This window comes from Hylobates moloch, unplaced genomic scaffold, assembly GCF_009828535.3.
Source record: "Hylobates moloch isolate HMO894 unplaced genomic scaffold, HMol_V3 SCAFFOLD_9, whole genome shotgun sequence".
Classification (NCBI taxonomy): domain Eukaryota; kingdom Metazoa; phylum Chordata; class Mammalia; order Primates; family Hylobatidae; genus Hylobates; species Hylobates moloch.
Window position 1 is genome coordinate 37,617,224 of NW_026652284.1, and position 24,508 is coordinate 37,641,731.

At 37.3% G+C, this 24,508-nt stretch overlaps 1 protein-coding gene and 1 pseudogene across 5 annotated transcripts in view; one reads left to right on the forward strand and one right to left on the reverse strand.

Moving 5' to 3' along the window:
* Positions 1–24,508, reverse strand: part of NKAIN3 (sodium/potassium transporting ATPase interacting 3) — a 706,346-nt gene that overhangs the window by 377,818 nt on the left and 304,020 nt on the right. For all 5 annotated transcript variants that reach the window (XR_004370932.2, XM_032759685.2, XM_032759686.2 and 2 more), the window contains exon 2: positions 1,977–2,114. Coding sequence is in view for 4 of the 5 variants with exons in the window: in XM_032759685.2 (XP_032615576.1) it covers positions 1,977–2,114 (138 nt within the window). In the remaining variant the exon portion in view is untranslated. The remainder of the gene's footprint in view (positions 1–1,976; positions 2,115–24,508) is intronic.
* LOC116813250 (Krueppel-like factor 5) lies at positions 6,819–8,372 on the forward strand (annotated as a pseudogene).

Below are 24,508 nucleotides of genomic sequence, written 5' to 3' on the forward strand. Positions count from 1 at the left end.
TTGTTAGACATGAGTTTGGTCAAGTACATCAGGAAAGAATATTCTTAGATCTTATCCAGCTAAGGACCCAGTGGTGGTTTTAAGCCAGTAATTTAAGAAAAGTACAAAGAGCACATTGGAAGGGAGAAAGGTAGAAAATAAGAGGCAAAGTCCATCTATAGAAGAGAGAAGGCATAAGCCTCAATCAAGGCGGCAGTTGTGTGAATAGTGCATACAGTTAACATTTAGAAGGTAAAATCACCAGGACTAAATGTCTTTGGTGTTTACCTACAGCTTCATTCTTTGGAAGCCATCTATGGTTTCAAAGCCACCAGGCATTTTGTTTCACATCAGAACACCAACATCATAAAACAAAAAGTCTGTAATGAGAAAAACTGCTCTATATTCATAGTAACAAACTAGAACACATTTAGAATTCGATAATAGCTTGATTATGCATGTTATGAAAGCATCTTAGGCCTCAAGTCCAACTCCATGAAACCTCCTTCTAGGAGATTGTGTAGTTACTTAGCAGAGGCTACATTTTTTATTTATTTTATATTTATTTTACTATTTTATTTTATTTTATTTATTTTATTTTTTGAGACAAGGTTTCTTTCTGTTGCCCAGGCTGGAGTGGAGTGACATGTTCATGGCTTACTGCAGCCTTGATCTTCTGGGTTCAAGAGATCCTCCTGCCTCGGCCCCCCAAGTAGCTGGTACCACAGGTGCCCCAATGACTGGCTACTTTTTGTATTTTTTTGTAGACATGGGATTTCTATAAAAAAACCCTAGCTGCTCTTGAACTCCTGAGCTCAAGCAATCCTCCTGCCTAAGCCTCCCAAAGTGCTGGGACTACAGGTGTGAGCCACCGTACCTGGTTGAGGCTATTTCTAAGAGAAGGAAAGTAAAGCAGAAATTGTTTAACCCTGGCAGCAAATTGAGAGCTATCAAATGCTCCCAAGGCTTATCTATATCTCTGTGAAATGGTGAAAGAAATAAAAAAGCCAAGTTTAAAAATCAAAATAGAGAATGGATTAACAGAGAAAAATTATAACTTTATTATTTTCCACAGGTGGAATTAGATTATGTCAAAATGGAAAGATGGCATGTTTTTAAGTCTATTATTTTCTTCTAGTGAGGCAATGTCAGTGTATCCCAAGAAAATATCTAGTAATTCTACTGAACACTGTATATTTATTCAGGCTTAATGAACATTTTAAAGTATGTTACTCCAACTTACAATACGTATATATGCTTATTATTTCTCACAACCTTCTCACATGTGTAGCCTATAGTAATGCCCTCTTTTTGTGTTATAGAAAAGACAACTAATTACTGCGAATAACTTCCATTAGATTGTGGGTCACAGCATACACCTCATTAAACTGTCCTGTAATGGAGTGTGTGCTGACCAAGTTTCGGATATATGTTTCAAATTTATCTTGACAAACAGAGAAATATTCAATATCAATCAGTATGAAATATGTTAGGGATGTGTACCAAATATCCATCCATACATGCACTTGTAATGTCCTAAATCAATTAAAATTAAAATATATTATTGTTTTCAGTGATTAAACAATTATGCTAGATAGATTTGTTTTTTGGAGTTAGTGACAAATGTCACTGAAAGTTATGATAAATTAATAGTTAATGTACATTGCACATAACTATTCTATAACCAAGACTATAAGCAGACCTCCTACTCTATCCAAACCCTATTTTGAATTTCCTTGTAAAACTTGAATTCAGTTACATTGTGAGTGACACCATGTCACCATACGCTTTTGAGCATGTTGTTTTGATCTCACTGTACCACATTCATTATGTTGTATTTTCCATAGATAATCACTTCTTAACAAAATTTAACATTTGAGGGCTAGAAAAGCAATGCCACATTATATCAGAAGGGGCCACTTAGAAATATTTTATTTATATTCTTACAGAAATTTTGAATTGTTTATATGAAGAGAAATGATAAAAATAAGACTTACCACCATTATGTATCGAGGTCTGTACTGAATGGTCCCAAACAAACCCAATATGACAACTATTATGTGTAGAAAATTTCCAAGAATAGGCGCCCACTGGAAACCAAGGAAGTCAAAGATCTGCCTCTCTAATGCTGAGACCTATAACGAAAAAAGAAAGTTCGTTAGCATTGAATCCAAGCATCATCATACTATTTTAATCTTTATCTCATGGCTGGAGGAGTCTGCATATTCAACTTCAATCACACTTTTTGTAACTGTTATTATTTGAATTTTCATTCTTATTTCATGTGCTGTTTTATGCACCTTCTCTCAGAAAATATACTAAGATAGTTTTGAGCATTATAACTTCAAGTATAATTAGATTTTAATTAGAGATACACCTCTTAAATTACTTTCTACAGTAGAAAATCCAGACAGATTTTTTATGTTTTAAGTTCATCATTTTTATTTTTATATTAAAAATTATGTTTAATTATTAGGGGTACATAATAAGTATATATATTTATGGGGTACATGTGATGTCTTAATATAGGCATACATATGTAATAATTACAGCAGGGTAATTAGAGTATCCATCACCTCAAACATTCCTCTTTTCTTTTTGTGAAGAACATTCCAATTCCACTCTTTTAATTGTTTTAAAGTATGTGATAAATTATTGTTGACTATAGTCATCTCATTGTGCTATCAAATACTGGATCTTATACATTCTATCCACCTCTATTTTTGCACTTATTAACCATTCTCATTTTATCTTTTCCTTGCTCCCCTTCCCAGCCTCTGGTAACCATCATTCTACTCTCTAGCTCCATGAGTTCAATTGTTTTAAATTTTTGCTCCCACAAATAAGTGAGAACATGTGAAGTTTGTCTTTCTGTGATTGGCTTATTTCATATCATTATTTTTAATAAAACGATTGGCTTAGTATAACATAATTGGATTAAAAATAAAGAACTCCAGGCTTGTGACACTAGAACTAGTATCATTTTGGAAAAAAACAAAACAAAACAAAACAAAAAAACTCCTACCTATCCCCGCTTTCTTGTGTGAAATATACATTAGCCAAATCTGTTCTCTTTCTTTTCCTTTCCTTAGACTGCCAATGCTGATAATGACTAACCACCTGTTCAAAACGAAGCTTACTCATTTACTTACTCTGGGCTCAAGACTCTGATCTAAAACTAGAGTTAACCCCTTTGAATCACGTTTTATTGAGAGCATATACCTACAAGAAAATTTGTCTTGGATTAGATAGCATCCTTTTAGAATACCAAATAGAAATTATGAGGTCACTACAATTTTAGGCATGCTACAGTTTATTATATTTGTATTACATACATCTACATTTTAAAACAATTATAAAATGTGTCAATATATACACAACCATTTATGATGAAACAGATGCATTTCATATGGTCCAGCGAATACCAGAAATGCCATTATTATGTTCTAACAGTATTTCTTGTGTTCTACATTGAAAAATTGTACAATATCACTTGCTGTATTTGCACACAAATCATTATACATTCCAGGCATTTTTCTAGTTTTGTATTGATAAAATAGTAATTCTAATAAAATGATCCAGTGATTAGCCATACTGATGGCACTGGAAACTGCAGCTTTGAAATGAAAATGGCACCCTAGGTATTTTTCTAGTTATGTGGCAGGTATATGCTTGAATAGCTTTAATTTCCTTGGACATAAATGTCCTCTATCCAGTAAGCTGAATTTACCTTGGTTAAGATTTGCCTTCAGCAAGCGGTGGAGGAAAAGAGAAGAGAGCGAATGCCTAAAGAAAACCACAAAAGATCCACATTCATTTCACGGGTATTTCCTAATCATGGAGTGATACGATTCAGGATACATTCAGGATTCATCTCTTGAATCCATAAATGTTCAGAAACGGCTAAAATGCAAAATATCAGAGCCAGGTAAGAAGCAACACAGTGTTTTCAACCTCCTGCTTGTCTCTGCTTGTGACTCTAATTAGTCTCCTAGGAACCTTTCTCTAAAAATTAGTTCCTGGGAACCTTTCTATGCAGCATTTTATTTATTGGCCTATCAGTGATACAAATATGTATTTTTTAAATGTCCAAACATAACTAAAATACTAAAAAAAAGGAAACCCTGAAGAGCGGCTACAGGCCATTCATTCTGAAAACAAACAAACAAACAAAAACAAAACAAAAACGCTATTTTAAAGCAGTTGTGCATGACAAAAACCTTTAAAGTGAACTTTCAAAGAGAAAAACTCATTTTCTTTTCTGTCAGTAGATGCGTGGATAACATATCCATCACGTAGATAATAACATGATATTAAAGAAAACACAGGTAATGAAAGAGAAGCCAAATTAATGCCACTTATGAGAAAATATGCATTTTATATTCAAGGCACTCTATTTATTAATATTTATTCCCTGAGAACTTAAAAAAATGAATAGAGGTGGTAAGAAATAAGAGCACAAATAAAAAGACATGAAAAACAGAGAAGGGGGCATATCGAGAATACGGAGAAGGGCAGCTATAACAACTACACAAACTGTGAAAACTAGATTTGAGTATTATAAATTTGAAAAGCTAACTAACAACAACAAAGACTTCAAAAATAAACAAAATACCATTGTATTTTTTACCTAATTATTCTACCTAACTTCCATTTTAGTTATTTAGCCATTTTGTTTACTGGCTAATATTTTCTTTCTTTTTTTTTTTTTTTTTTTTTTTTTTTTTTTTTTTTTTTTTTTTTTGAGACGGAGTCTCGCTGTGTCGCCCAGGCTGGAGTGCAGTGGCCCAACCTCGGCTCACTGCAAGCTCCGCCTCCCGGGTTCACGCCATTCTCCTGCCTCAGCCTCTCCAAGTAGCTGGGACTACAGGCGCCCGCCACCACGCCCGGCTATTTTTTTGTATTTTTAGTAGAGACGGGGTTTCACCGTGGTCTCGATCTCCTGACCTCGTGATCTGCCCGCCTCGGCCTCCCAAAGTGCTGGGATTACAAGCGTGAGCCACCGTGCCCGGCCAATATTTTCTCTCTAAATGTCATAATCTCTAGAGACACCACTTTTTGCCCTTGACTGTAATATTTATAATAATGACCCAGAGACCTCAAATAAGATGAAATTACATCCAAGTTGCTTTGTTAAGTCGGAAAATGGATGACTGTTCTTTAGAAATATCTGTTAAAATGGTTCTAATCTGTGGTGTTGGGGAGATGCTGGCCTTGGTTGTGGAGGGCAGGAGGCATCTCTTCCCCATTCTATGGTCAGTGACCTCAGGTTGGGAACTTGATGTCTGCCCTGATGGGAATATTTGCAAAATGGAAATCAGAAAATGCTGAAAATTAGAATTTGTTTATATGTATGTTTCGAGAACCTACGTTAAACTTTTACCTGCACACCACTGAATATGGCACCTAGAAAACAGCGGTTGTGATTCAGAAGAGCAGTGGAAGGAAGTCACTAAATTGTAATGTAGCATAAATAGAAAGCGATCAGTCCAGATGAGGGCAGAAGGGTGAAGGACTGAAAGAGGATCTCTGCAGAGATGCCCAAGCAAAGAGAATGAATGAGATCTTTACAGAACTTGAGTTTTTTAAAAAAGTGGAGAAATAAAGAAAATATAAAGGCAGTAGGATGCTCCAGAGAAGGTGAAATCAACAGACCTAAAGAAAAATGCATCTTTTGCTCAGTTTTTGATCAGATTATTAGATTTTTTAATAGAGATGTTTGAGTTCCTTATATATTCTGAATTATTAACCCCTCGTCAGATGGGTAGTTTGCAATTTTTTTCTCCCATTCTGTGGGTTGTCCCTCCACTTTGTTGATTGTTCCCTATGCGGTGCAGAAGCTTTTTAACTCGATGTGATCCCTTTTGTCAATTTTTGGTTTGGTTGCCTGTGCTTGTGGGGTATTCCTAAAGAAGTCTTTGCCCAGTCCAATGTCTGGAGAGTTTCCCCAGTGTTTTCTTCTAGTAGTTTTATAGTTTGAGGTCTTAGATTTAGGCCTTAAATCTATTTTGATTTAATTTTTGTATATGGCAAGAGATATGAGTCCAGTTTCATTCTTCTGCATATGGATACTCAGTTTTCCCAGACCCATTTATTGAAAAGATTGTGCTTTCCCCAATTTGTGGTTTTAGCATCTTTGTCAAAAATTAATTCACTTTAGATATATGAATTTATTTCTGGGTTCTCTATGCTGTTCCATTAATATATGTGTCTGTTTTTATGCCAGTGCCGTGCTGTTTCAGTTACTATAGATCTGTAGTACAATTTGAAGTCAGGTAATGTGATTCCTCCAATTTTGTCATTTTTGTTAAGGACAGCTTTGGATATTCTGGGTCTTTTGTGACTACATATAAATTTGAAGGTCGCTTTTTCTATTTCTGTGAAGCATGTCATTGGTGTTTTGGTAGACAGCACCTCAAATCTGTAGATTGCCTTGGGTAGTGTGGACATTTTAACAATATTGATTATTTCAATCCATAAACATGGAATACCTTTCCATTTTTTGGTGTCTTCTTAAAATTTCTTTCATGGAGTCGCGGGGCAGGTACGCGCGCTCGCAGTTTTCTCGCGGAGGTCGGTGGTGGCGGGAGCGGGCTCCGGAGAGCCTGAGAGCGCGGTGGGGCGGGGCGGGAGAAAGTGGCCGCCCGGAGGACGTTGGCGTTTACGTGTGGAAGAGCGGAAGAGTTTTGCTTTTCGTGCGCGCCTTCGAAAACTGCCTGCCGGTGTCTGAGGGGTCCACCCGAAACCTCCCCTCCTCCGCCGGCAGCCCCGCGCTGAGCTCGCCGGCCCAAGCCAGCGTGGGTGAGGTGGGAAGTGCGCCCGACCCGCGCCCGGAGCCGCGCCCCCGAGTGCCCATGGCTACGCGGGTGCTGAGCATGAGCGCCCGCCTAGGACCCATGCCTCAGCCGCCGGCGCCGCAGGACGAGCCAGTGTTCGCGCAGCTCAAGCCGGTGCTGGGCGCCGCGAATCCGGCCCGCGACGCGGCGCTCTTCCCCAGCGAGGAGCTGAAGCACGCGCACCACCGCCCGCAGGCGCAGCCCGCGCCCGCGCAGGCCCAGCCGCCCGCCCCCCGCCCGCGGCTGCCTCCAGAGGAGCTGGTCCAGACAAGATGTGAAATGGAGAAGTATCTGACACCTCAGCTTCCTCCAGTTCCTATAATTCCAGAGCATAAAAAGTATAGACGAGACAGTGCCTCAGTCGTAGACCAGTTCTTCACTGACACTGAAGGGTTACCTTACAGTATCAACATGAACGTCTTCCTCCCTGACATCACTCACCTGAGAACTGGCCTCTACAAATCCCAGAGACCCTGCGTAACACACATCAAGACAGAACCTGTTGCCATTTTCAGCCACCAGAGTGAAACGACTGCCCCTCCTCCGGCCCCGACCCAGGCCCTCCCTGAGTTCACCAGTATATTCAGCTCACACCAGACGCAGCTCCAGAGGTGAACAATATTTTCATCAAACAAGAACTTCCTACACCAGATCTTCATCTTTCTGTCCGTCCCCAGCAGGGCCACCTGTACCAGCTACTGAATACACCGGATCTAGATATGCCCAGTTCTACAAACCAGACAGCAGCAATGGACACTCTAAATGTTTCTATGTCAGCTGCCATGGCAGGCCTTAACACACACACCTCTGCTGTTCCGCAGACTGCAGTGAAACAATTCCAGGGCATGCCCCCTTGCACATACACAATGCCAAGTCAGTTTCTTCCACAACAGGCCACTTACTTTCCCCCGTCACCACCAAGCTTAGAGCCTGGAAGTCCAGATAGACAAGCAGAGATGCTCCAGAATTTAACCCCACCTCCATCCTATGCTGCTACAATTGCTTCTAAACTGGCAATTCACAATCCAAATTTACCCACCACCCTGCCAGTTAACTCACAAAACATCCAACCTGTCAGATACAACAGAAGGAGTAACCCCGATTTGGAGAAACGACGCATCCACTAATGCGATTACCCTGGTTGCACAAAAGTTTATACCAAGTCTTCTCATTTAAAAGCTCACCTGAGGACTCACACTGGTGAAAAGCCATACAAGTGTACCTGGGAAGGCTGCGACTGGAGGTTCGCGCGATCGGATGAGCTGACCCGCCACTACCGGAAGCACACAGGCGCCAAGCCCTTCCAGTGCGGGGTGTGCAACCGCAGCTTTTCGCGCTCTGACCACCTGGCCCTGCATATGAAGAGGCACCAGAACTGAGCACTGCCCGTGTGACCCGTTCCAGGTCCCCTGGGCTCCCTCTCAAACGACAGACCTAACTGTTCCTATATAAAAACAAAAAACAAAAACAAAAACAAAACCACAACTAAAACTGGAAATGCATATTTTGTATATTTGAGAAAACAGGGAATACATTGTATTAATACCAAAGTGGTCATTTTAAGAACCTGGAATGCTTGCTGTAATGTATATGGCTTTACTCAAGCAGATCTCATCTCATGACAGGCAGCCACATCTCAACATGGGTAAGGGGTGGGGGTGGAGGGGAGTGTGTGCAGCGTCTTTACCTAGGCACCATCATTTAATGTGACAGTGTTCAGTAAACAAATCAGTTGGCAGGCACCAGAAGAAGAATGGATGGTATGTCAAGATTTTACTTGGCATTGAGTAGTTTTTTTCAATAGTAGGTAATTCCTTAGAGACACAGTGTACCTGGCAATTCACAAATAGCCATTGAACAAATGTGTGGGTTTTTAAAATATATATACATATATGAGTTGCCTATATTTGCTATTCAAAATTTTGTAAATATGCAAATCAGCTTTATAGGTTTATTACAAGTTTTTTAGGATTCTTTTGGGGAAAAGTCATAATTCTTTTGAAAATAACCATGAATACACTTACAGTTAGGATTTGTGGTAAGGTACCTCTCAACATTACCAAAATCATTTCTTTAGAGGGAAGGAATAATCATTCAAATGAACTTTAAAAAAGCAAATTTCATGCACTGATTAAAATAGGATTATTTTAAATACAAAAGGCATTTTATATGAATTATAAACTGAAGAGCTTAAAGATAGTTACAAAATACAAAAGTTCAACCTCTTATAATAAGCTAAACGCAATGTCATTTTTAAAAAGAAGGACTTAGGATGTCGTTTTCACATATGACAATGTTGCATTTATGATGCAGTTTCATGTACCGAAATGTTGAATTGATGCAGTTTTCATATATCGAGATGTTCGCTCGTGCAGTACTGTTGGTTAAATGAAAATTTATGTGGATTTTGCATGTAATATACAGTGAGACACAGTAATTTTATCTAAATTACAGTGCAGTTTAGTTAATCTATTAATACTGACTCAGTGTCTGCCTTTAAATATAAATGATATGTTGAAAACTTAAGGAAGCAAGTGCTACATATATGCAATATAAAATAGTAATGTGATGCTGATGCTGTTAACCAAAGGGCAGAATAAATAAGCAAAATGCCAAAAGGGGTCTTAATTGAAATGGAAATTTAATTTTGTTTTTAAAATATTGTTTATCTTTATTTATTTTGTGGTAATATAGTAAGTTTTTTTAGAAGACAATTTTCATAACTTGATAAATTATAGTTTGTTAGAAAAGTTGCTCTTAAAAGATGTAAATAGATGACAAACGATGTAAATAATTTTGTAAGAGGCTTCAAAATGTTTATACGTGGAAACACACCTACATGAAAAGCATAAATCGGTTGCTGTTTTGCTTCTTTTTCCCTCTTATTTTTGTATTGTGGTCATTTCCTATGCAAATAATGGAGCAAACAGCTGTATAGTTGTAGAATTTTTTGAGAGAATGAGATGTTTATATATTAACGACAATTTTTTTTGGAAAATAAAAAGTGCCAAAAAAAATTTCTTTCATCAATGTTTTATAGTTTTTATTGCAGAGATCTTTCATGTTTTTGGTTAATTCCTAGGCATTTAATTTTATTTGTAGCTATTATAAATGGGATTACTTTCTGGGTTTCTTTTTTATATTGTTTGCTGTTGGCATACAGAAATGCTACTGATTTTTGTATGTTGATTTTGTATCCTGCAACTTTACTAAATTTGTTTTTCAGTTCTTATATTTTTGGTGGAGTCTTTAGGTTTTCCCAAATATAAAATCATATCATCTGCAAACAAGGCTAATTTGACTTCTTCCTTCTCAATTTGATGCCCTTTATTTCATTCTCTTATCTGATTGCTCTAGTTAGTACTTCTGGTACTATGCTGAATAACAGTAATGAAAGTGGGCATCCTTGCTGAGTTCCAGATTTTAGAGGAAACATTCTCAGTTTCTCCCTATTCAGTATGATACTAGCTGTGGGTCTGTTGTATACGGCTTTTATTTGTTGAGGTAATTCCTTCTATACCCAGTTTTTTTAAAGGTTTTTATCATGAAGGGATGTTGAATTTTATCAAATGCCTTTTCAGCATTAATTAATATGATCATATGGTTTTTGAGTTACTTCTCAAAAGAAGACATGTAAATGGCCAATGGGTATATAAAAAGGTGGTCAACATTACTGATCAACAGGGAAATGCAAACCAAAACTACAATAAACTATGATCTCACCCCAGTTAAAATGGCTTATATCCAAAAAACAGGCAATAGCAAATGCTGACAAGGGTGTAGAGAAAAGGGAAACCCTGTACACTGTTGGTGGAAATGGAAATCATTACAATCACTATGGAGAATGGTTTGAATTTACTTCTGGGTTCTCTATGCTGTTTTATTAATCTATGTGTCTGTTTTTATGCCAGTGTCACGCTGTTTCAGTTACTATAGCTCTGTAGTAAAATTTGAAGTCAAGTAATGTGATTCCTCCAATTTTGTTATTTTTGTTAAAATAAACTAAATAAAATAAACTCAAAAAACTAAAAATAGAGCTACCATATGATCCAGCAATCTCACTTATAAGTTTATACCCAAAAGAAAGGAAATCAGTATATCAAAGTGATATCTCTACTCCCATGTTTATTGCAGCACTATTCACAATAGGCAAGATTTGGAAGCAACCTCTGTCCATTAACAGATGAAAGGATAAAGAAAATGTGGCACATATACACAATGGAGTACTATTTAACCATAAAAAGAATAAGATCCTGTCATTTGTATCCTGTCATTTGCCACAGCATGGACAGAACTAGAGGCCATTATGTTAAGTGAAATAAGCCAGGCACAGAAAGACAAACTTCACGTGTTCTCACTTACTTACGGAGCTAAACATAAAAACAATTGAACTCATGGAGACAGAGAGCGGAATGATAGTTACCAGAGGCTGAGAAGGGTAGTGGGGGTTGGAGGAAGTGGAGAGGTTAATTAGTACAACAAAAACAGAAAGTATGAACAAGGTCTAGTATTTGATAATACAACAGAGTGACTATAAATAATAATTTAATTGTACATTTAAAAATAACTTAAAAAGTATAATTAGATTGTTTGTAACACCAAGAATGAATGGTTGAGATGACGGATACCCCATTTATCTTCATGTGATTATCACACACTGCAAGCCTTTATCATAAAATCGCATGTACCCCATAAGTCTATACACCTACTATGTACCCACAAAATTAAAAATTAAAAGCTTAAAAAGAAAGAACAAAATAAAACAAAACTTGAAAATCTCAGATACTTAAAAAAAGAACAATAGAATCATTTCTAAAAGAAAGCTAAAGTAGGTAAGAATCTGTACACTATAAAGAATGATGAAAATAAATATTTTTTATTAAAAAGTTACAAAGTAAAGGCAATCCGGATCTTAATAAAAAGGAAGAAAAGAAGGCAGGAAAGAAAGAAGGAGGAGAAGAGGGAAGTAAGAAGGAAAAGAAACCAAATCATATACATAACAAAAGCATGGTTCAAAAATACCAAAAAATTAAAATGGGGCATGATTTTCATGCAAATTGAAGAAACCATTGAAATAGCCTTGTTGAGTGGCACAGCACAGGAAACATTGTAGCTGCAATTGAGGAATGAAACCCTAGCTCATGCTAGGTGCTGCATGAAAAAATATTTCACAGTCATTATAACTGTTGTATTAGATTATACTTTTAAGAATCAAATTGTAAGAAACTTGAAAGTCTTCAGTATGGTTATTGAACAAAATATTAGTGTTATTTGACCATATGAAGTATATCTAAGAGAGGTTGGGATAGGCTGAATGTTATATGTCTATATTTTGTATGTCATGGCAAGGAGGAAGGGGCATGTTTTAAAATTCTTCCTGCAGAGTCAGGTGTTTTCTTACGAGGCTCCAAGGTGAAAATAACATTTCCTGCAAATCTGTGAATCATTAGCCATGCCCCACATTAACTATTATACTCCCAGTAACACAAGAAATGTCCCTGCTTGCTTATGTCATCCTCAAGCAATGTATATAGAGAAAAATGGGAGGGCCTTTAAAATACAATGTTTCTTATTGAAACATTGACATGGTTTGACTCTGTGTCCATACCCAAATCTCATCTTGTAGCTCCCATAATTCCCACATTGTCAGAGGAACCCAGTGGGAGATGACTGAATCATGGGGACAGGTCTTTCCTGTGCTCTTCTCATGATACTGAATAAGTCTCATGAGATCTAATGGTTTTAAAAAGGGGAGGTTCCCTACACAAGCTCTCTTCTCTTGTCTGCCACCAAATGAAATGTGCCATTCACCTCCTGCCATGATTGTGAGGCCTCCCCAGCCATGTGGAACTATAAATCCAATAAACCTCTTTCCTTTGTAAATTGCCCAGTCTCACGTATGTCTTTATCAGCAGTGTGGAAACAGACTAATACAGTAAATTAGTACCAGTAGAGTGAGGTGTTGCTGAAAATATACCCAAACATGTGGAAGCGACTTTGAAACTAGGTAACAGGCAGAGGTTGGAATAGTTTGGAGGGCTCAAAAGAACACAGAAAGATGTGGGAAAGTTTGGAATTTCCTAGAGACTTGTTGAATGGCTTTGAAAAAAATACTGATAGTGATTTGAACAACAAAGTCGAGGCTAAGGTGGTCTCAGAAGGAGATGTGGAACTTGTTGGGAACTGGAGCAAAGGTTACTCTTGTTATGTTTAAGCAAAGAGACTGGCAGCATTTTGTTGCTTTGAACTTGAGAGAAATGATTTAGGGTATCTGATGGAAGAAATTTCTAGGCAGCAAAGCATTCAAGAAGTGACTTGGGTGCTGTTAAAGGCATTCAGTTATGAAAGGGAAACAGAGCATCGAAGTTTGGAAAATTTGCAGCCTGACAAGGCAATAGAAAAGAAAATCCCATTTTCTGAGTTGAAATTCAAGCCAGCTACAGAAATTTGCATAAGTAATGAGGATCCCAATGTTATTCCCCAAGACAATGGGGAAAATGTCTCCAGGGCATGTCAGAGGTCTTCATGGCAGCCCCTCCATTCACAGGCCTGGAGGCCTAAGAGGAAAATGTGGTTTTGTGGGCTGACCCAGGGTTCCTATGCTGTGTGCAGCCTAGGGATTTGTTGCCCTATGTCCCAGATGTTCCAGCTATGGTGAAAGGAGCCAACATGGAGCTCAGGACAAGGCTTTAGAGGGTGCAAGCCCCAAGCCTTGACAGCTTCCATGTGGTGTTGAGCCTGCGGGTAAACAGAAGTCTAAGAATTGGAGTTTGGGAACCTCTGTCTGGATTTCAGAAGATTTATGGAAATGCCTGGATGCCCAACAGATTGTTGCAGTGGCGGGACCCTCATGGAGATCCTCTGCTAGGGCAGTGTGGAAGGGAAATGTGGAGTTGGAGCTCCCATGCAGAGTCCTCACTGGGGTACTGCCTAGCGGAGTTGTGAGAAGAGGGTCACCATCCTCCAGACCCCAGAATGGTAGATCCACTGACAGCTTGCACTGTGTGCCTGGAAAAGCTGCAGACACTCAACATTAGCCCATGAAAGCAGCTGAGAGGGAGGCTGTACCCTGCAAAGCCACAGAGGTGGAGCTGTCCAAGACCATGGCAACCAACCTCGTGACTGGCCATCATGGTGAAACCCCTTGTCTACTCAAAATACAAAAATTAGCCAGGCACGGTGGCTCATGCCTGTAGTCCCAGCTACCTGGGAGGCTGAGGCAAGAGAATCACTTAAACCTGGGAGGCAGAGGTTGCAGTGAGTTGAGATTGCAACACTGCACTCCAGCCTGGGCAGTAGAGTGAGACTGTCTGGAAAAAAAAAAAAAAAGCCTACTTCGATAACCCAAGACTTATTTGAAATGGCCTAGGAAATACCAATTTAGCTAATAAGAATGATATTTAGAGCTTTTAAATCACACTTTAAGGAAAGAGTTGATTCTTCATGTTTATGAAAATTTTTTTAATTTTAGTATTATTATTATTATACTTTAAGTTTTAGAGTACATGGGCACAATGTGCATGAATTCCTAGGCTAGAGACTATACACAAGAGAGTAGAGTCATACAATACACTTTAATTTATTTTGTGAAACTATAGTTTGATCAAATGCTTTCTTATGATTCTGCAAATATGTGTGACCCTGTTTTAATCTTTTACATTGTGTCTACCTTTAGTGAACAGTGGAAAAATCCAAGTGGAATGAGAGTAGAAGGCAGCTCACCCTATCGGAAAGGCATGATTGGTTTTAAGATGTGATGAGATTTGGAGGGACCAGAGGTGAAATGATATGGTTTGGCTCTGTGTCCTCATCCAAATCTCATCTTGTAGCTCCCATAATTCCCATATGTTATGGGAGGGACCTGGTGGGAGATGACTGAATCACAGGGGCAAGTCTCTCTTGTGCTGTTCTCATAATAGTGAATAAGTCTCACGATATCTGATAGTTTTAAAAATGGGAGGTTCCCTCCCCAAGCTCTCTTCTCTTGTCTGCCACCATGTGAGATGTGCCTTTCACCTTCAGCCATGACTGTGAGGCCTCCTAACCATGTGGAACTGTAAGTCCAATAAACCTCTTTCCTTTGTAAATTGCCCTGTCTCAAGTATGTCTTTGTCAGCAGTGTGAAAATGGATTAATACACCCATATATGATGATTAATGCTTCATGTGGCATTCTTCATAATTGCTCATAAAAATTATTCTTAATTGTAAAAACTAATTTACACATAAAACTAAAGAGCTATGAAAACTTCAGGTGACCAAATATATTCCTTGGTATTTGAACAAACTGGTCTACAGGATAAGCATCTGCCCAAACAAGAGCTAAGAAAGAAGGCTCATTCTTGTGGAGTGAGTACCCCTGGAGACTCAACTTCACAATAAAGAAAGTGAACTGCCTTTTACTCTCATTCCACTTGGATTTTTTCCCCTGTTCACTAAAGGTAGACACAATGAAGAAGATTAAAACAGGGTCACACATATCGGCAGAATCATAAGAAAGCATTTGATCAAACCACAGTTTCACAAAATAAAGTGTATTGTATGACTGCTTCTACTCTGTTGTGTGTAGTCTCTAGCCTAGGAATTCATGTAATAAATATTTCATAAACATGAAGAATCAACTCTTTCCTTAAAGTGAGATTTAAAAGCTCTAAATATCATTCTTATTAGCTAAATTGGTATTTCCTAGGCCATTTCAAGTAAGTCTTGGGTTATCAAAGTAGGCTTTTTTCTTTTTTTTTTTTCAGACAGTCTCACTCTACTGCCCAGGCTGGAGTGCAGTGTTGCAGTCTCGACTCACTGCAACCTCTGCCTCCAAGGTTTAAGTGATTCTCCTGCCTCAGCCTCCCAAGTAGCTGGGGCTACAGGCATGAGCCACCTTGCCTGGCTAATTTTTGTATTTTGAGTAGACAAGGGGTTTCACCATGATGATCAGTCTGTTCTCAAAGTCCTGGCCTCAAATGATCTGCCCACCTCAGCCTTCCAAAGTGCTGGGATTACAAGCATGGGCCACTGTGCCCAGCCGGAAGTAGTCTTCTTTATGTCTGGAAGTTCACATATGCCTCAACTCCACTAACACATTCTTTGCTCTAAAATCTCCTATCTATTCAACTCCCAAGGGACTTTTCATGCTTGAGGTTGATGAAGCCCAACTTCTATGTACATCAGCATGGGTTAGGCCAAGTACAATCTTATATTTTAAACTGTAATTTCAGAGTATTATTTTCAGGGCTCTGAAAAACAGCTCAATGGCATTTGTATCATGACCCTACTTCATCATGTCATACCACAAAAAGTCCTAATAACCTAGAGACTTGCCACTATGCTAGACAGGGCTACTCTGGAGAAGTTTCCATGTGTCTACAGGCATGTGAATAAGCCTTAGGATGAACATGGACTTTGAGATGAACCCAGGAATTGTATATTTGTAATGCTTGTGATGCAGTTCAACCAACAAAGACAGCTATAGTCTAATATATCACCTCCTTTTCCTATTACTTGGTTTTTAGTACCATCCCTGGTGGCCTGAATGATCATTGGTGCTTATGTAGCTAGGCGAGGTGGAATTGCACATGCTCAGAGGAAGAGTACTTTCCCTAATGTCAAGTGTGATTGTCTAGGTTGTTCCTTGAACTAGCTCTTCTAGGTGAAAGAATTGTCTCCAGAACATTTGAAAAGGCTACTTGAATTCAGTTTATATACATTTTAGTCCATATACCTCAAGAAGTGAAATGGGGATTTTCTATCCTTAAAATTCAATCATGAAGATGTAAACTACTTTGCCAGGTAAACAATATGGGATCTCAGAAAACAGCTACATGTTGTGCGGCAAGTCTATTTTATTTTAACAGATAAGGAACTGTGGATGACATCTTAAGGAAAGTTTTCTATTAAAAGAGTAATGAATATTACATTGCAAATAGACAGATTTATGGAATCTGATGAGCTGAAGAAGTGCATCTGAAGGACATCTATGTATCACAAATTCACTCAGGAAAGTCTTTTGTTTTTCTTGTGCACTGACTCAGCATATCAACTGGCAGAGTGAAAACTATTTCTCAAAATTTTCAATATGTGAGAAAAAGGCCAATACATTAAAGAAATGTTCTAAAACCTACAAAATAGTAATACTATGGATATGACAATATTTGTCACTTCAGTTTTTTATATTTATTAATCTAATCTGATGCTATCCCTATTAGATATAGGAAGATACTCAGAATGATCAACTAATTAACCTCAGAGCTGGGATCTAGTATCTTTATGCTATGAACTTACCACTCTGAAATCATGCAATCAAAATGCACACTGTTTAATGAGGTTAAACTCAGAAATAAGCTTTATCATAAAATGTAGGAAAAAATATAAGACGCATGATACTGTGTTTCGTGATTTAGTCCTCTTTCTTCTCCACCCCACCCATATCTAGGTGGGACAATTCCTTCCTCAAATGTTTACAAGAGGCAAGTTGCACTTCTCAGAAACTTATTAGCTGTGCTATCTTAGTCAACCTTCAATTTATCAAAAGTAGGTAACAGTAATCTTTAATTTGATATACACATCAAAAACATAGATGGCATTCAATAAGTAGAAAGAGTAGTGTATTTATTTCCTGTTGCTATTTCAGTGATCTAACAAATTACCAAAACTTATATTACTTTATTATATTACTTTATAATCTTTTTACTTTATAATGGTATATTACTTTATTATTTTTTGTAGTCCAGAATCTGACACAGGCCTCAATGGGCTAAAATCAAGGAATCAGTAGGGCTGTATTCCTTCTGGAGTCCATAGGGGAGACTTCCTTTTTTTTTTAACTTTTCCAGCTTCTAGAAGTTCCCCACATCCCTTGACAGGTGGCCCTCGTCCATCATCTTCAAAGCCAGCCACAGTGGGCTGAGTCCTCATGCTACCATCATCCTGTTCCTTCTCACCTGTCTCCTTCTTCCACTTATCAAGACCTTTATAATTACATTGAGCCCTTTTGGATAATTTAGGAAAACTTCCAATTTCAAGAAGAGCTAAATACTTAATTCCATCTGTGACGTGCATTCTCCTTTGTCATGTAAAGTAAAATATCAACACATTCCAGTGATTGGGACACGGACATCTTTGGGACCAATATTCTGCCTACCACACTGTTTCTTCTTGCTCTGTCAGTTCGGAGTTCCCTTGTTAATGGTACCCTGTCTGCTAGTGGGCATGTATGCACATCTCAGCCCGGCCCTGACCAGTCTAAGAAGAATCTTGAGTCTCTCTTTTTCTTCTCCCAACCCCAGAAAACCACATCTGAGCTAATGTTACTGTCTGTTCCACTCCTTCTAGGACCAACCCTATTACTGAGGTGACCAGGACTTCTCCCACACCATCCTGAGTCCACTGGAAGGTTTCGTTCCAGAAAAATTCATTGAAGTAGCATTATAATTCAAAATTTGTAATATAGGTATAAGAATTTTGATGTAAAGAAACGTAGCCTTAACTCTACAAAAGTACTTATAAAGCTATATCCACAAAGCATAATAGAAAGGAAAAGATAAAGATTTCCAGTATCTCTCCTAGAGTATATATATCCTATATACTACTAATACCCCATTTGAGATTAAAATATTATGCATAAGTTCCTTTTCTTTGCCTAGAAAAATAACTTTCATGTCTATAATAAGGACAATCATTTGAGTTATGTCTAGTGATACTTTATGATCAATAGTAACATTCAGCACTTATGCAGTAATTTTTATTTTCAAGCCGCTCTACTAACATTCATCAAATTCAAGATACTCTGACTCTAATTTAAAGATGAATCAACTGAAAAAAAAAAGTTGGAGCTGGTGTCTCTGGAGTCCAGAGTATGGTATGTTTTGTGGTGGCAGGGATTATGAAAACCAAATGATAACAGATGACTAGATGAAGAGAAAGATTTTACGTATATGATTAATGTAATGTGGAAAGATTGTGATGCAAGCATGAAACATTTTTAAAAATACTTCTGCTCCAACCATTAGAATATAATTCACTATTTCCTTTTAGATTCAGTTTTATAAACATAAAGCCATTAATTAATTTTTTTCTTTCTTTTGTTCACTCATTCATTTATTCAACAACTCCCATTTAACAATTATGAGGTAAGCACAAGGAGTACAAAGGTGAATGGCAGAATTCTTGGTTGGAGGAGCCAGTTCTCACTCTGGTGGAGAAGACAAGCATGAAGCAAATAATTATAATAAAATATTATATATGCTGTAGTAAATGGGTGTCCAAAGAGCCAAAGGAACACAGAATAAAGGTGTTTAACCTCTGCCTGAGAAGACAAGCATATTCAAGGCACCTTTACAAAGAGGCTGCTGTTGAACATTCTTCTCAAGCCATGGTCAAAGGTATTCCAGAAGAAAAGGGTGGGGGCGGAACAATTAAAGCTAAAGGTAGAACAAAGCATTTCCATTAGCCGTGCAGTGTCTGATGTGCCTCTGAAATAAACGCCTTAAAAATGGAGATAGCCTCTGCCTTACAAGGATGATGGATTGACTTGGGATTTTTTGACTTTACAGTAGGCAAAAGCAACAAGCATTCATAGAAAGTGTACTTTGAGTACCTATTACAACCACTATGTTTTTCATTTATAGTACAGACATTCAATAAATTACAAGATATTCAATACTTTATTATAAAATTAACTTTGTCTTAGGTTATTTTGCCCAGTTGTAGGGTAATTTAAGTGTCTGATGTGAGCACATTTAAGGGAGGCTAGAATAAGTTATACCACTCAGTAGGTTTGGTTTGGTGTATTAAATACATTTTTGACTTTCAATATATTCAATTTACAATGGGTTTATCAGGACATAACCCCAACAAAAGTGAAGTAGCATCTATATTCAATTTTAGTTTCACTAAATTTAAATCCACTTTCAAGTCTTTTTCTTAATTGCACAAGTTGTAGAAGCAACATTATGTAGTGGTAGATATTCAGACTCTTGGGCCAGACCATTTTGTTTCAAATCCTGGCTCTGCCATTTATACTGACATGTGATCCTGAGCAACATCCTTAAACTCTGTGCCTTGGCTTCACCTCTGTAAAATCAGGAAAATAATAGAAACTTTAGGGGTTGTTTTGGTAATGAAATGAGTTAATATGTATAAGGCATTTAAATCCACGCCTGGCGCTCTCTCTCTCTCTCTCTCACACACACACACACACACACACACACACGTATGCCTGCGTATACATATGTACATACATATATATTGGTACATACATACATATGGACATGTTTGGTCTTATATAATGATATGAAAATGATGTTTATAAAGGGAGAGATTGGAAATGAAATGTCCAATATTATAGGTTAATAAAAGTACATGTTGATATATCAAAAAAATAAAATATTACATGCCCATAAAATAGTGTATATCCAAGATGTATTGATATAAAAATCTGATCACAATACTTTATGTAGAAAAAAAATCATGTGTATGTATAACGGGATTTTACTTAATAACATGAAATATATATTTATTCATTGAATCAACAAATATTTTGAGATTTTCCAAGTGTATGAAATGCTTGTGTAGCTATGCATATAAATCATGTATGTGTACAGCTGTGTGTATGGAAACATACAATATTAAATCCATATATCTACGTTACCTCTGAATCGTGAAATATTGGTTGTTTAAAAATTATTGCTATTCTAAATTTTCTAAATATTTTAGCCAACAAACACAAACTATCTGTGTTAAAAAGAGATTTTCTCCTTGTGTGTGTGTGTTTGTGTGTCCTCCCACAATAGGTAATACATTTTATATCTTCTACCGCATACATACTGAAACAAAACATCAAGAAGCAACGGTTAACTTTATTATGTGTGCCATAACCTGTTCTGTTCTGTTCTATTTTATTATATTTGATTATATAATGCTAGCCTAGACCTACTAAATTGATTTTCCAACCTAATAATGGGCAGGCCAAGAATTGGAGTTTGTGTAACTCTAGTGTAGAACACATATGGTGGAATGTGCCTCACAAGGGGAAAAGAAAAGTGAGATGTACATGGTTAAAGACTTCGGAATTTAACTCGCAGGTACTGGGAAACCATTAAAGGATTTATTTCTTGCATAAAGAAGTTTCATAAACAGCATTATTCTTTAAAAACACCTGGTCAGGTTTGGAGCTGTTTTGGTCTTGCTCTGTAATGAGAGTGGGGAGGTAGTGGGGGTGAGGGTGGGACTCTGGCTGAGGGTAGGGAGCGAGACAGAAGCTATTGCAACGAGCAGGTGAGAGACTACCTGGATGTGAACTCAAACTGTGGCCAAAGGGATTTAGAGGAGGGACCTTGTGTTAATATTTTTAAAATTAGTATCTAAAGGACAATTATTTGTGTGAAGTGAAGAACAAAGTAGGTCAATTCTGCTTAAGTCTTCACACTGACCAAGAAAACTTGTTGGATGGATATTGTTACAATCGTTGAAAGCAGGGAAGAAAATCACCGTGTTGAAGCTAATGTGTTTGAATCCCTATGGAAGATCTTACACAGCATCAGGTTACAGAGTCCAATTGTGGGCTTTCTCTGTCCTTTGATTTAAGGCAAATTAAAACCTAGTGTGTATGGTTCGCCTGACGGTTGTGCACTTAAGTGACTCAAAGCAAGGAGTTTTGAAATTCCCTGCAGAGCTCAATACTAGGTTTGGAAGCTCTCTCCTCCCAGTCTGTCAGTGTGTGCATAGAGAAGTCAAGTGTTTTCTTAATGTACATTAAACCAAATATAATTAGAATAATTCAAATAATAGCTGCAGATTGGGTACAAAACATCCTGTAGAGAAACCTAAAGCCTGCTAAAAATGACTTTTGGGTTATTCACTGTGAGAGATTGTTTTAATCACTGCTTCTCGTATATCAACCCAGTTAGCTTAACTAAATATAAAGAGCTTCAAGCTATGGTGCTTAACTCTGGGAAATGAGGTTCTCATAATTAAGTAAACTTTTGAAATATTTCCTTTGGTGGTAAACATTTCAAAATAATCTTACATTTTACTAACAGGTTCTTGCCAAGGGAAGGGTTTTTATACTTGTTTTCAAGCAGCACTAAAGACACTGATATAGATATAAAATAAATCATGCTATAAAAAATTTAGGGAGTGAATACTCTCATTCCCTCTCTTATACTAACTCAATAATGCTTTAGGTAAGAATGTCACAAAAAATAGGCAAAAGGAAACAATCTGTCAATATTGCTCAAGGATATTCCTTGATCTCAAAGAGTGCGACTTCATCATTTGATTCAGCTTCTAAGTATCCTTCCTCTGCCAAAAATTGTCCCAAAACCTAACTCCTCTTCCTTCTAACTCCCATGCAAAAGGCGCCCTTAAAAAAAATGCAGTTATAGTCCACAAATAGCTCAAGCCAGGAATAAGGCAGCTGTTTTAGCAAAAGCCCAACTTGTCAATTTGTTACAGAACAGTGATTGGAGATTGAATTTCAACCCTCCGGTGGAGCCATAATGAACCTGAGAGCACTAAAGTTGAACCCCTAGGATAGGTGACCCACACAAACCCACAAACAAGCTGGCAGGAACACAGCTACCAGGGCATTTAAGACTCCCACGGTGGTTTTACGTAAATGGCAACCCAGCATGAGACGACAGGAGACAGGGTTATGGGCCAAAAGTTTCTCTAAGAACCTTTTCTCATGTTTATTTGTGATAGAGACCACCTGCAAGAAGTTCTTCTTTTAAAAAGTCTCTTTAAAGTACACATTTTCAGCAAGAACTAGATATTTCATTTGGAAATGAAATTAAATGTTTCCTCTTTAGAAAATAATATATAGAAAAAAAAACCTTACACATGTGAAAGTACTTATGCTATAGATAAGTGATTCTCAATTTGAAAATCAACATGCCCAAGAAACGCTTAAGTAACACATAGTTGATGGTGTTAAAGTAGGTTAAAGTAGGTTAACACCATAAACTATTTATCTTTCTTTTTGCCTTTTTTCTGCTACCCTAAATGCATTATGTAGCAGCTTCTTGAGTACTCTATTTCTGTTCATATCCTGGGAAAGGTAAACCATTGACAGTTGCAGTAAACCACTGACAGTAGAATGTGTCCTTGGTTGTAGAACTAATGAAAACGTTGGACAAAGATAGAAGTGTTTCTGGTATAACCTTGCATTTTATTTTTTTCTTCTTCACATTTATCATTAATGAAAAGCTGTGACCTAACCTGGTGAAATGGTCTTCATCAACTTTATGTGGGTGTTTTACTCTCCAACATCTCAAGGGACAAACTCTTTTAAACAACTCTCAAGGGACACTTATTTCTTTTCATCATGCTCTCATACTCTGTGGACATTGGAATGTTTCTTGAAGGACCAGGAAAGTTTGATTAGCTTCTTAATGTTCAAGGTTTTTAAAGAATATAAGTGTACAAAAAGGCTAAATAAAACAGAAGCTATCAAATGCTCTGTCTGCTGGCTTTTCTGCTAGTAACAGGGATCTAAGTGTTAAGTCCTTGACCTCTGATGCAGGTAGTCATATGGAGATACACTATCAACACCCTGAGTTTTCATCTCAACCACACCCTCATTCTTGCTTCCAGGAAGAATCCATATTTGTAAGTTTCTTTATAGGAATAATGCCTTTTCTGATGATTTTATAGGCAATAAATGTAATTAATTACTATTCGATACTTTAGCTGAAAGTGTTAACATTACAGAAACACAGATTTACAATGCTATGTCCTAGGTTTCAACAAGCCCCATATTTTAAAGTAAAATAAAGACTCATGTTTTTACAAATCTATTTCCATTTCTGATAAAGTTAGGGGAAGAAATGTTAGTATTTGCCCATCATTATTTTGTGGTTGTCATTACCTATAGTATCCCATTAATCCTAATTTAGAAACCCTATGAAGTGAGTATTTTTGCCCTAATTTTACAGAGATTTAAATAAACACCTACCACAATGAAGAAACACAACTAGTGATTATTGGAAACAACATGAGGACCTCCTTCAGATTTTTACACCACAGTATGTCCTCTCCCCGAAGGTTTAGAGTAATTCCTACATTGCTTAAATATTTTATTAAACACATGTGGAGTTTATAAAGTGATATACAGACAACTTTTTATTTGTGCCTCATTCATGGATTTTTTAATCTGCAGTAGCAAGTTTATAGGAATAAACTCAACAAAACACAGAGAAGACTTCCACCTGCAGGAAGACGTAGTAGACATGCTTTTCTATAGTCCTCTTGCTAAGTACATCCAAAAACTTTAACCATCATGTATACAATTAACATAAAATAACTCTAAAAAGTGGAGAGAAGAAGGCAAAACATCCAACTACCTGAGGAATGATGAGGTGATGATTTCCCTGGGTTTTCTTTTTGCTGCATATAACTCATATTTGGAAGAGGTAAAGTTGGTAACTCAGAAATGTCAATGAGGGCAAACAAAACAGCCCCTTGCCTCCAAATCCTTCTCTCTTTAGCCAAAGGAGGAGAAAAAGGGCAGCCTAGCAAGAGAGAAAACTTTTAGACAATAACCATTATACTCTAGTCAAACACCACATACAAACTGGCTTGAAACAAATGGGAGATTAAAGATCTTCAACAAAAAATAAAAAGTCTCAGCTAAGAAATAGGAGATATAAAGAAGAATCAAAAATTGTAGAACTTGAAAATATGACAAATGAAATTAAA